The sequence below is a fragment of the Chaetura pelagica genome, unplaced genomic scaffold, assembly GCF_000747805.2.
Source record: "Chaetura pelagica isolate M959 unplaced genomic scaffold, ChaPel_1.0 scaffold36, whole genome shotgun sequence".
NCBI lineage: Eukaryota > Metazoa > Chordata > Aves > Apodiformes > Apodidae > Chaetura > Chaetura pelagica.
Window position 1 is genome coordinate 132,360 of NW_009953726.1, and position 12,717 is coordinate 145,076.

The window sequence follows — 12,717 nt, forward strand, 5'->3', positions numbered from 1 at the left end:
TCCGTTATATTTGAACTATGATGAAATAACGTAGTAAAATGTAGAAAGACTATAAAATTTACAAAAATAAATAGTTCTGAACGCTTTAGAAAATGCAAGAGACTCTGTTGACAAGTGTCTTGATCTGCTTTTCGGACCAAAAGAAAGCGTGTCTCATTTTTAAAATATACCCATCTCTAGCAATGCGCCTGCAGCCCATGCAATCTAACTATGCAACTTGATGTATGCCAACTTGGCACAGTCTCTGATATTAAAAATAAAGTGGAGGCTTTGTAAAAGATCATCTCATATGAAAATTGTTTCGCATGTAAATTCTTCTGACAAATTAAAAATTGCACATAAAAAAGTTTATTGAAAGAGGCATGAGGGGTGATAAGGGTATGTGCCTTATTGTTCCACATACACCCTGGAAGGAAAAAGATGATTGCACAGTTCTTATAAATAAATAATTCTTTAAAAAAAAAAATCTGCCACTTTTTTGGTTATAAGTTTTGGAATTACTTAGAAAATCCAACTATAGACAAATTATTTTTAGTTTGTTCTGAAGGATTCTTTACAACTCTTCCAGTGGCTTTTATCCTGAAACCAAATGGAAGTGGCAGTTAAAAAGTATCTTTGGGTAAAACAAGGATCAGGATCCAACAAGAATTTCCATGATGTGGTCCAACTCACTCAGATCTGCTCTACATATCTGAATGTTGCTTGCTGAAGAAGTATTACAAGATGGGAAGGTTTTCAATGGTTCTTCTGTAGCAAGAGATGGTGGTCTGGGCGGCATAAGCGGAGGGCAACAGAAGTCTGAATCATACATTGAAGTGTCAATATCTTCAAAAATGTCATCTATCGCCAAATCCTTCAAGTAACTAGTTGAATTTGAAATCTCAAAGGAACCAAACACACATTCAGCTCCCTTCAAATCCTGTCTATCATCTTCTAGTTTTAGACCGGTATTTTCTGGAAACTTTGGCTGGTCATCTCCAGTAGGAACCAGACAAGTAGGTGGGCTTATATCTTCTACAAAGTCTAAATCCTTCAGGATAGATGAAATAGCAGATGACATATCATCATCTGAAACTATCAGCAGGCTATTCTCAATTGGGTCTTCTACAGACCGCAAGTCGCAACAGTTAGACTCTTGCTGACTAATACCTGAAGGCAACTGAAGAGAAATCCCAGATGACTCCATGTAGCTGTGAGAACTAGGAGTAATGCCAGGGCAGACATTAACTGGCTGCTGATTACTCTCTTGTCTCATTTCCTCCTGAATTTGCCGCACTGTGTTGGCTATGAGGACAGAACGGTGTAAGTTCGGTTCCACCAGCATTTTGTAGGTCTGTAACTTGGTGAGGCACATATTAAGCACCAGCTGCCTCTTAAGTGGGTATGACAGACTTCGACTGGAATCAAAGGCACTCGAGAGACCAGCCATGTTCTCCTCATAGTCACTCAGCTTGCGTTTTAGACCTCTCCCCAACATGAACCTGAAAGAGAGAAATTCTGAATTAACCTTGGGCAAGACTATTGCTGCTTCTGCAAGATGTCAACAGACACTTTTGAAAAGTCTGTAGCGTACAATGTGTTGGCTCACTTAGATTCTAATGCCACAGAACACTGAAAGACAGTAAAAATCCTACACAAGATACCACCTTCATTGATAAGGTGCACTTTATTGTTTCACAACATTTTATTATTTTAGCAGAAATCATGAAAGAAATATAGTAACTTTTTAAAGAAGCTATATACTTCTAAGTTTTGGTTTTAAGATTTACTTTAAATTCCACTATGGAATGTTAATTCAATTATTTAAAATCCCTAATAGGAGAGCTTCTTAGGTTCTTGCCCATTTAAATTATATAGCATATAAAAATTAATGAGAAATATCTGAATGTCCACACAAACTAAAATACATGCTTATATTAAGGATTATGATTCTACAGAGTATTCCAATGTTTTCATATTAACATTCATAACTAGGTACAGTAGGTAAGATTTTAAAGCTAGTTTCAACAACCAATTTTATGTCATTAAGGTACTCATAATGTCTTGCTCAGTGCCTCTGAGAATTCTCAATAGAAGTAATTTCTCTCTCTCTTCTTTGGTGATTTAAAGTTGTTTTGCTAAGTTGAAACACATAGCAAGACCAACAACAGGGCCTCCCATGAGATACTTATATCCATTGCATAGCTTAGCAGTCTACCTAAACAGTGGAAGATGTGATGCCAGGTGCTCATGGCTGCTGGTTCACAATCTGCTACTGATTTAACACTAAGCACATCCAGCAGGAGGCTACCAGATAGCATTGTAAAAGTGACCAATTTTCAGTAAATAGCTAAGAGAAAATAAAGCTGCTTCTAGCTTGCTTTGTGTGCTTTTGCACTGACATATGGTAGGTCTAGAACACTGTGGTACAAAAAACCTGCGTGCACACACACCTGACATATAAGTGACCCAAACAAATACAAGCATGGATACCTTGCAATTAGCAGTCACAACATAAAGTGTTTTATTAGGAACAAAAAGCACTATGCAATCACTTGTATAAACACAGAAAGAAGGAAAACACTGGTAAAACACTGATCACACACATCTTGATATGCCCATGGAACACATGCACCTCACTCCCAAACAATTAGAAAAAATAAGCAATCATAACTTAAGACATCCACTGGCAAATTAAGGGCAGATCCTTCATACACAATGACCCAGACCCTGCACACTGCAGAGGGCCTCCCAGCTTCCTCTTCATGTCAGCACTGGACACTGCCAGCAATAGCTCAGCTGATTGCTGCAGCTGCCAGCTGCTAGGCTTTTGGGGACAATGAGATGGCAGCAGGATAAAGCCTCCTTTACTTTTGGGGTTTCTCTAGATTTGCAGGAAGCACTGGAGGGCTCCATGGCTACATCAATCTGCCTAGACAAGACTGTTAGAGAACTCTGCTCCTCTGGAAGGAGAGAAAGTAAGCAAGTAGTGCATATGCCTCAGTAAGACACAGGAAAAAACAAACTTCACAGAATCACAGAATGTTTGGAGTTGGAAGGGACCTTGAAGATCACCGAGTTCCAACTCCCCTGCATCGGCAGGGACACTTCCCACTAGAACAGGCTGCTCAGAGCCCCATCCAACCTGCCCTTGAACACCTCTCCAGGGATGGAGCCCCCACAACATGTCTGGACAGCCTGTTCCAGCGTCTCACCACCCTTACACTGAAGAATTTCTGCCTGATCTAACCTAAATCTCTCTTCTTTCACTTTACAACCATTACCCCTTTTGCTCTCACTGCAAGCCCCTGTAAAAAGTTCCTTCCCCAGCTTTGCTGTAGGCCCCCTCAGGTACTGGAAGGCCACTATGAGGTCCCTCCAAAGCTTTCTCTTCTTCAGGCTGAACAACCCCAACTCAGCCTGTCCTCATAAGAGAGGTGCTCCAGCGCTTGGATCATTTTCGTGGCCCTTCTCTGGACACATTCCAACAGGTCCACATCTTTCTTGTGCTGGGGGCACCAGAGCTGGATGCAGTATTCTAGGTGAGGTCTCACCAGGGCAGAGTAGAGGGGCGGAATCACCTCTCTCGATCTGCTGGCTGGAGATGGCCTTCTGGACTGCAACTGCACATTGGTGGCTCATGTCCACCTTTTGATCCACTCGTATCCCCAGGTCCTTTTCCATGGGGATGCTCGCAAGTGTGACCTCCCCCAGTCTGTATTCATATGTTGGGTTACCTTGGCCCAGGTGCAGGATCCTGCACTTGGCCTTGTTGAACATCAAGAGGTTCATCTGGGCCCACTTCTCTAGCTTGTCCAGGTCCCTCTGGATGGCATCCCATCCCTCTTGCTAGTGGAGCGTAGGATTAAGACTTCTCAATCATACCCACTTTTTTTTTGTAGGAGCATATCTGAATTAAATTAAATTTGTCATAAGAATGCATTGTTACATAACAGGTAGTAGTTTGTCCTATAGTTCAGATTTCAAACAAATTCACTATTAAAACAACAACAAACCCCTTTAATTACTACTAATCTTACCAGTGCTGCAATTTTTTAACTTTGGAAATCTGCTTTACTCCAAAGTTTTCTGCTGAGCTGCAGCAGAACCAGCTGAATCTCTTTAAAAAAACATAAGGTGTCTGGATCTGACGTTCCTATTCACCTAGGTGATCTTCCCACACTTTTAATTCCAGCCCCTTACTTGGAGCAGAGTCAGACAGTACTGGGCACTCAAATACAAACACAATCAGAAGAAATCTTGATACAAATTTCAAGCCCCAAATAATAGAAAGTGTTTTGCGTGCATGTGAACACGTCGGGCATCCCCGGTCAAACTATTGACAACACTGTCAGCAACTGGACATTTTAGACAATCTACAGAAAATCACAACTATGCATGACTTCACAGTAAAACTGTTGCTAAATATGCTAACTCATAACGTATCATGAAGACAATTAGTGTCTGCAAGTCAGTGGAAACACATAATAAAATTATTAACACTCCATTTTAAGTGGCATTTGCATGTTGTGTGCTACCTACAGCATTACCCTATACCATTAGTATAAAGAATAAAAATACACATTAAAACAGCTATTTGTTCACTAAGCACTATCCTTCCCAAACACTGCACGCTAGTTTTTTTTCTTCTTTTTTCTCTCCACTAATTGAAGCAGACCTAAATTCACACTCTTAAGTGAATGAAATGAAGATCATTGTCACAGATATGGCAGACAGGAAACAGTAATTCTGACATTTTATACATTCAAATACTTGGTTTTGACAATTTATGGCTTTTAATAATTTCAAAATATATATGAACACTTTGTTAGACACACAGGAAAGACTAGATTAACCTATATATGAATTACATAAATAATGACAATTTCCAATATCTCAAAAATGAGCTAGTTTTTAAATTCTGTAAGAAAGCATAAAGAGCAAACAAACTATCCTATGTGAGGATACATAATTTCACAAAAACAACTAAATGAAATTAACTTTTCAATTCATACAGTAGTCTAATTAGACTAAATATTTAATGCTCATATATGCAGACACCCTCCTTTTTCATTCCTCAAGTTTCCCTTCATAAAATTTTTTGCACAGTATTATAGAAATAAGTATCAAAGCTTGAGCATGACAGCAGTTTGGACTGCAAAAAAAAAGTGCAAGAAACATTATTAGCTCCAACTTCAAATGTTTCTACATAACAGACTCCCTACTCTCTAGATGTCAAAGTTTTTTTTAAATTTCTTTTCAACACACAAAGATACTCCTATCTTATGTTTTAGAAATTTTGCCTGTTTTGTATGATTTTTGACAAATTGCAAGGATCTGTAAGTCTCCCTCCAGAAGCTAGATGACTCACAGATTACATAAAAAATTTGGAAAAGGCTAATGAAAAGCCAAGTACTACTGGTAGAGCGGATTTCAAAATGACTAGTGTCATGGTTGCTACAGGAGACTTTAAATTTCAGTTCTTGTCAAACACACTCAGCTGCTGACCTACAAAAGATACAAAGCCTCTTTGTTACCAGCTAATCTACATTTTATCAGGCCTTTTTCTTTATTTTCTAGCATAAGAATTTCTGACAGGGTCCTATCCTTAAACTATTCCATGTTTTCCAAGTAACTTGTCCTTTTAGCATTGCATATTCACACATACATCCCAAACCCAACATTCACGAACCAGTCAAATGCTCTCTTTTGACAGCATAACTTTGCAATATAAGATGTCAATCACAGCATTTAATTATGCAGTGCTCCCCCCACTTCAGTGTTTGATACTAAGGAAAGCAAACAGAAGTCCACACAAAAATCCAGGCTACCATGCCCACACAATCCTGTGTTACTGAGTGACTGCTGCACAGTTAAAGAAGCACAAGTCAGGCACAAAGAGTGCCTAGAAACTGCACTCTCCTTACTCCTGCCTAATTCCAGGAACCTAATCAGATCTCAAAAACACTGGATCAAGTAATAGGGTTTTGGAATGTGCCGATCTGATAGCTCTGTAATTTGTAAGTAAACAATCTGAACAAAAATAAAAGTTTACACCAACTTCAAACCTGAGGTCTATACATACCTGTTTAATAACAAAAGAGGCAAGCTGTAAGTCACTCTTTAAGGACAGTGCAACAACTGATTTCTTTTTTTTTTTAGTTCAGATATTCTGTTTTGGAATCTTTTGTCATGAAAAAAAAAACAAGAACAATGAGGAACACCACAACTCCAGAATTTTTGGTTGTTGTCTCATATTCTCTCATCATGGTAATGCAGACTGAGCCACAGGCCATTTACAGCAGAATGCTTTTCTAATTAAAACTATTTTGCAGATATAGAGAAAAGGAAGCAAAGTGAACTCAATGTTTAGGAGTGCCAAACTCCCCCATCCATGTCACTGAACTACAAAGGAATCTGTATGTAGAAATTCTGCCTGAAAGCATGTTCCTTAGTCCTTTCCAGATCCACGGAGGACATTTCATAGAAACTCCTCCCTGCTAAGATGGCAAGAAGCATCCATGCACTGTAATCCTACACCGTACCACAGTTTGAAAAAAACTTGGGAGGGAATATCACGTCCCTGGCTGGCAAATCCACACAGAATACCAAACAGGCCTGGTCAGAGCATGCAGCTACTCAGAAGAAACATTCCAGGCTATGAAGAAAATTTCACATTGCAATATGTTGTGGACAATACAGGACTCATGCCACCATTTCAGAGGAAAAACACAGCTCCATCTGTCACAGGGTCTGATAGTGCAGCTGTCACTGACACACGGTTAGGAAGTACAGCTGGAAGCAGTCACAAAGAATGCTGCATGTGAAAACCACCAACTACTTCTGTCTGGGCAAACTACTACTTTCCTCTTCCTCACCTTCCAAAAAATGTTTTAAGAGCAAGTTAAACAATATTTAGAACTTAGAACTGCATAGAGCTTTAATTTTCAGTTGAGAAAGCTTCAGAAAACATGAGTATACAAAACAAAACCTGACAGTTAGTATGGTCTGAACACACAAACTTTTAATGCACAAAACAAGCACTACAGTCAACTGCACAAGAGTTACTCATTTACCATTATAGAACACGTTTAAATAGCAAGATCATCAAGAAAGCACTTGGCCTGCACTACGCAGGTCAAAATGTCATTGATAGTGGTCCCCACTGGCTTTCATTTTCAGGATACCACTGAACTCAGACTTCCTTTAACTTTTTCATACAGCTGCACGGTTGAATTTTTCAGCCTAAAATTGTCTCAAACTGAACAACTACTTTCCCTCATATGACAGAAATACCAGTCTTGAATAGGTGCAGGCATCTCACGAGTGAAAGCTGCCTGTGTAGTTTTCAATAACGCAGCTCATGTATTAAAAACAAAATTAAAGACACCTTCCTATGGTAATTTGGCTAATTCCCTTTCAAAGTCTCCTTAGGCTCCTAAATGTAGAAACCATGTAACAGTAAAACAGAAGACCCTTTGGTTAGTGGCTGACAGCCTGATTCCCTGCTCTCTCCCCTCTTCCATGGACACACATTTCACTAACCCGCATCTTTCTGCAGGAAGTGCAGAGGAAGACAAACATCCCTACAGCTATCGTTATTTCCCAGAATTATTTTATTTATGCCACATGTTATTTACATGATAAACTTTCCCCTACCTGACATACATTTTTAGCTTAGAAAACATCAACTTTGTTAATAGTTTTAATTAAGTGGTGGACTGACTCTTGACTAATACTCTACACGTTAAGAAGCTGCCCAAGAAGAAGGCAAGGCTGAAGGTGCAGTTAGCAGACACAGTATAAATCCTTTCCTCCCATCCGGACTTAACACTGAGCATTTAAACATGACTTATGTAACACAGTAAGCTGTCAGACTATACAGAACAGTGTATATGATCTGGTGTCCTCAGCAAGTGTTGGAGATACCAATCACATCTTGGCTGTCAGCAAAAATTAAGGGTAGTGAGGAAACCTTAATGATTAATATAAGTGATTAAATACCTTAGAAAACACCTCAGTAAAAAAGTAATTTGGACCTGAAGACACTTTAAAAGACAAAAAAGTGTATCTAAGTTCATTGCCTCCCCACCCCCTGCCCTGCCCCAGTTTAGCCAAGATGAGTAACTGCTGGAGAAGGCACAAGTGACTAAAAGTGTGCATACAGGGAGGAGTGCAGTCCTACCAGCTTACTCCCATACCTAAACTCCTATGTAACAACTTCTTTACAGGAGTTAAAAATGACCAGAAAATAGGTGCTCAAAGGAAGAACTAATGTTCATTTTTTGGGTCATCAAATCCTGAGTAACACCTAAATCTGTTACTATTAAAGCAGCTGGAACACAGAACCAAGCATGCTACTGTTCACAAACAAAACATGCCCTACAACGAACCCACAAAAACACCAAGAAAAAACCCCCTCACACCTATGGATGTACCTAACATCCTTTCCCTAATTTTGAAAATAAAAGTAGGCTGAATAGTATTCATTAAGTAGAGGAAAGGAATAAGAGGAGGACTGAGTCTAGCACAGAGTTCATCTGGAACTCATAACCTTGCTACTATCACATCACTATTTTTGGACTTAGAGAACAAACACCTATCCTACACTAATATTGTAGGACCTGAAATTATGTTCACAAAGGGCTTGGGAGTAGGTTTTACGTTCATCTAAAAGTCAGTTTGAGTCCCCCCCCCACAAGCTGTTTATATTATGTCTAACGGGATCTGGAAAATTCCAGCACTTAAAGGACATCTTCCCAAGTTTGTTACTCCTATTTTATTTCATAAAGCACTGATTAGCGCTCTGTTTTACAAACCACTGCAGCTAAGCTTCAGAGCACATTTCACTCTGGAGGTGAAATTCCTGTGTCAGGATGTGTACCTTCCACAAGCTAAAACAAGTGGATCTGTGCTGTATTCTCAGCAGTCGATATCTATCACTAGAGGTTAATATGGAAAGATACTGAGGCAGTACCAGGGCTAAGCAGAAAAAAAACTTTTCCATCCTTAACACAAACTAGACCAGTGTCACGCTTCCCCTTCCTCTCTACCTCTACACTTGTGTGTTTAGTTTCACATTTACAAGTAAAACACACAGGTATATACTTTTAATGACAATGTGCTTTTTTACAGAAATTTTGGGGGGATTTTTATTTTTTTTTTAACAGAAGGGCCTGGAATATTTTAAACTAAGGATCAGTATTAGTTAGCAAATGCTAGCCCATGATGAAGAGTTAGTAAATCTAGAAACTTCCATAGTAAAACTAAATTGTAATTAAGTCAGAACATAAAGGAATTCAAACAACAAGAATTAAATACCACGGTTTAAAGGTTGGACTTGATGATCTTAAAGGTCTTTTCCAACCTAAATGATTTTATGATTCTGCAGTGCCACCAAAGTATCTCACTGGAGAAACAAATGATCATTAAAATGGCGGTTATGATGCCATACCTCTTCACAGCTTGTTCTAATCAACTGAACAGTTCTCAGTTTTCCTTACAGAATCTAGTTAACAGACAGAGATACTGGATGTATTCAGCTATATAATGCTGGCTTATTTTCGGGTTACAGTGCTCTAAATAAAGATCCATTAATAATAAAAGTTACAGCTTATTAACTATATCAAATCAGCATACTTTAACAGAAAACTCTGACCATTACCAGCAAAAGCAGCAAAATAAAGATTTAAAAACCTCTCTTTTTCCTCATAGAGGATAATTCATTTACTCCAGCTCTTTGTATGGGATATTTAGGTAAGTAATTTTCAATAACCAAATCAGAAATAATCTCATCTTTTCTCTAACAGAGTAGTACAGAGCAGCTCCGCCAGTATCCAGACTGCCCTCTCCTCTCAAGAAAATAATGTAACACTTTGCAAAGTTCTAGGGCAGGTACTACAGAAACTGCATCAACTTCAGCAGCTGAACAGCAGACTCGCTGTGAGGCTGGGGGCCTTAGTGATCTTACCCAGGCATTAAATTCGTTGTTACTTCATATTACTTCCTCATTAAAAAGAAAAAAAAAAAAAAAAAAAAAAAAGTAATGCAAACTCAGAATATTAAAATCAAAGAACTTCAATTTATATTATATACTAATTAAAAAAAATTATTTTTCAGTTAACCATTCTAGTTCACAAAAATAGCATCTACAGCGGATTATCAGAACACGCACTAGGAACATAAGATATGATTTAATAAAAACATACAAGTAGTTACCCTTAGAAAACAGAAGAGAGTCCAGGCAAGAATATTCCAGATTTTGCATAAAGTGTGGTCAATCAAGAGTCTTGAACTACCCAAGAGGCCAAGCCATCCACCGAGGTAGGATGATGTGACTTAAGGGGAAAAAAACAAAACAAAAACAGAGTATTTCATTACTATTTTTTTTTAACCAGAACCATTAAGCACACAATTCAATGCAACTTTTTAAACTATTTGCACCAAATCCCCTTAAACAATTAAACTGAATAAGGAAAACTGAAATTCATTAATACACTGAAATAAAAAGACCTAACAGTTTCACCTATGAACACATAAAACATGAAAATTACCTTTCATAAATGAATACTACAGAATACAACGCTGATCCTCTAAGTGTTAGGCTTTAGGATAAGAACTTGCATTGATACTTCTTCAGGTTACTGAACACCGATTTACAGTTGTAATCATCTCAGAAATCACGTATCAGGAGAGACAATACCATGAACTGTAAAGAAGTACATTTCAGAATTATCCCCTAACATTTACAAGCTGCAAAAGGACTTAGATTTTTGTTAAATTCCCTAGCTTTCCTTGTTTTCAGCATACTCAAAGCTAATATGACAAAACAGCTAGCTAGATGTCCTATCATTGCATATAAATGTGTGGCATAATTTTCATCAAAACCCTGATAAAGCAACATCTGCAGTTTGGCTAGATGCCACAGATTAAATAATGGATTAGACTGAGGCACTGGAAACTCTGGGAAACGTGAAAAGGCTGAAGTGATAGGTAACTATGGACTTGGCATAGAGGGAATGCTATGATTCTATGAATTGCATGATCCATGCTCCTGAGGTCTTAACTCCACCTGAAGAATCAAAGTTTTTTCACTCCAAGAATTAAAGCCCTTATACAGGCTAACAGCCTACAGTCTGGATTATACTTAACGTGTTGTGTGTGCATAATATACATAGGTACACACAGACACCTGTCCCCCGACTACAGCAAACCAATTACTTCACAAATTTACCTCAAGAGCAAGGATCAGAACTTGGCCAGATAAACACAGTCCTTCATGTTCAAGGATGAAGCGTTCATTCATTGTTTTACAAATCTTAATATAATACATAGTGAAAGGCAGTCTTACATTTAGACAGATGGAAAGGTAAACGAATACAGTTCATCTTACATAGGAACTCATAGCCTGATGCTATCAAAGGGCTCCTCCGTTTACAGAATCTTGGAACTGTAAAGATGCAGTAAAACAGCAGTAAAATGCCCGCGACCTAAGAATGCCAAATCTAACCCACACCAATAAACACCTCCCTCCTCCTTCTAGAAGCTGACACCTTCCTCCATAAGGAAATCCATGCTATTTGTAAATCAAAAACAAACAAACAAACAAAAAACCCCAAAAACCAAGTAGAAAAATGAAGACTCATAATCTATTTGCTCGGAAACAGCAGGACTTCAAAAGGTCACTGCTGAGGTTTAATACAAAGTACATGTTAGGTCCCAGGGGAAGGTGTAACACTCATTGCACTTTCTATACAGGGAACGTAAAAGAACAAACATTCTAAAATGTGAACTCTTTTTAGCATTAAAGAATCCTATAAAAGCTAAAAAAATCACACTAAAATGTTTAAAAGTTTTCGATTCCAGCACCTTAGTTTAAAAAAATAGAAAAGCGTTTAATAAAAAACTAGTACTGTTAACTGTGTTTTAGAAGTAAAACCTTCTGCTGGAAGGAGCTGAAGTCTAAGAAGTCATCAAATTTAATTCCTTTATTACATCCTTTAAAGGACTCCTGAAAAATTAACTGTAAAGGTCGTGATTTTTCCTTTATATGATTTCACACTGGGACAAGTGTCAGGAAGACGTACAGAGGTAAGGCACTACTGGTTTGGTTTTTACAATTTATTAAAAAAAAAACAAAACACATGGCAGCTGTAAATCACTAGAAATTATATGTTCAGCAGATTATTTTTTTCTTTCACTGTTTTCACTTGCAGTTTCCTAGTAGTTGTTTATGGGTTACTTTAGAAATTTGCCATGCTAGCATTCATTTCAATGTTCACAGTACTTCTCACACCGCAGTTAGCTGCCTGAACTAAGGAACCTGAGCTGAAACAAAGTAGAAAACTACTGCACGTGGCTCCTACCTATTTTATTTTGGAAATGAACTGTTCCAACACAGATTGCGAAATTCCAGGCCTATCCAGGGCAAAAATTATTAACAGGCATCTATCAGCGAGATGAATTTACGAAACTGAATAAAAGAGACCAAGCTTACGCTGCTCCCGTCTTAACCCACCTACTGGTAGCTCAGACTTAACATGCGCGTTTACGGAGACAAAACGGACCCTGCTATTAAAAACGCAACTGCAGCAAAGACACAAGTCTCAGCCCTCCCGAGGCAGCGCTCGGGAAAGCCGCCTCTTCCCCCTCCTCCTCCTCCTCCTCTACCCTCCTCCTCCTCCTCTCTTACTTCTTCCTCCTCTTCCTCTTCCCCCTCTTCCCCCTCCTCTTCCTCCT

The 12,717-nt window shown here is 38.5% G+C and overlaps 1 protein-coding gene across 1 annotated transcript; it reads right to left on the bottom strand.

The window, feature by feature from the left end:
* Positions 1-631: 631 nt before the first annotated feature.
* LOC104391391 (SERTA domain-containing protein 2-like) lies at positions 632-10,318 on the bottom strand. Its single transcript, XM_010000657.1, has 2 exons — positions 10,198-10,318; positions 632-1,481 (listed from the first exon to the last, which is right to left on the bottom strand). Exon 2 carries the CDS (start codon positions 1,475-1,477, stop codon positions 632-634), a length of 846 nt encoding a protein of 281 aa, XP_009998959.1. The 5' UTR covers positions 1,478-1,481; positions 10,198-10,318.
* Between the last annotated feature and the right edge of the window lie 2,399 nt (positions 10,319-12,717).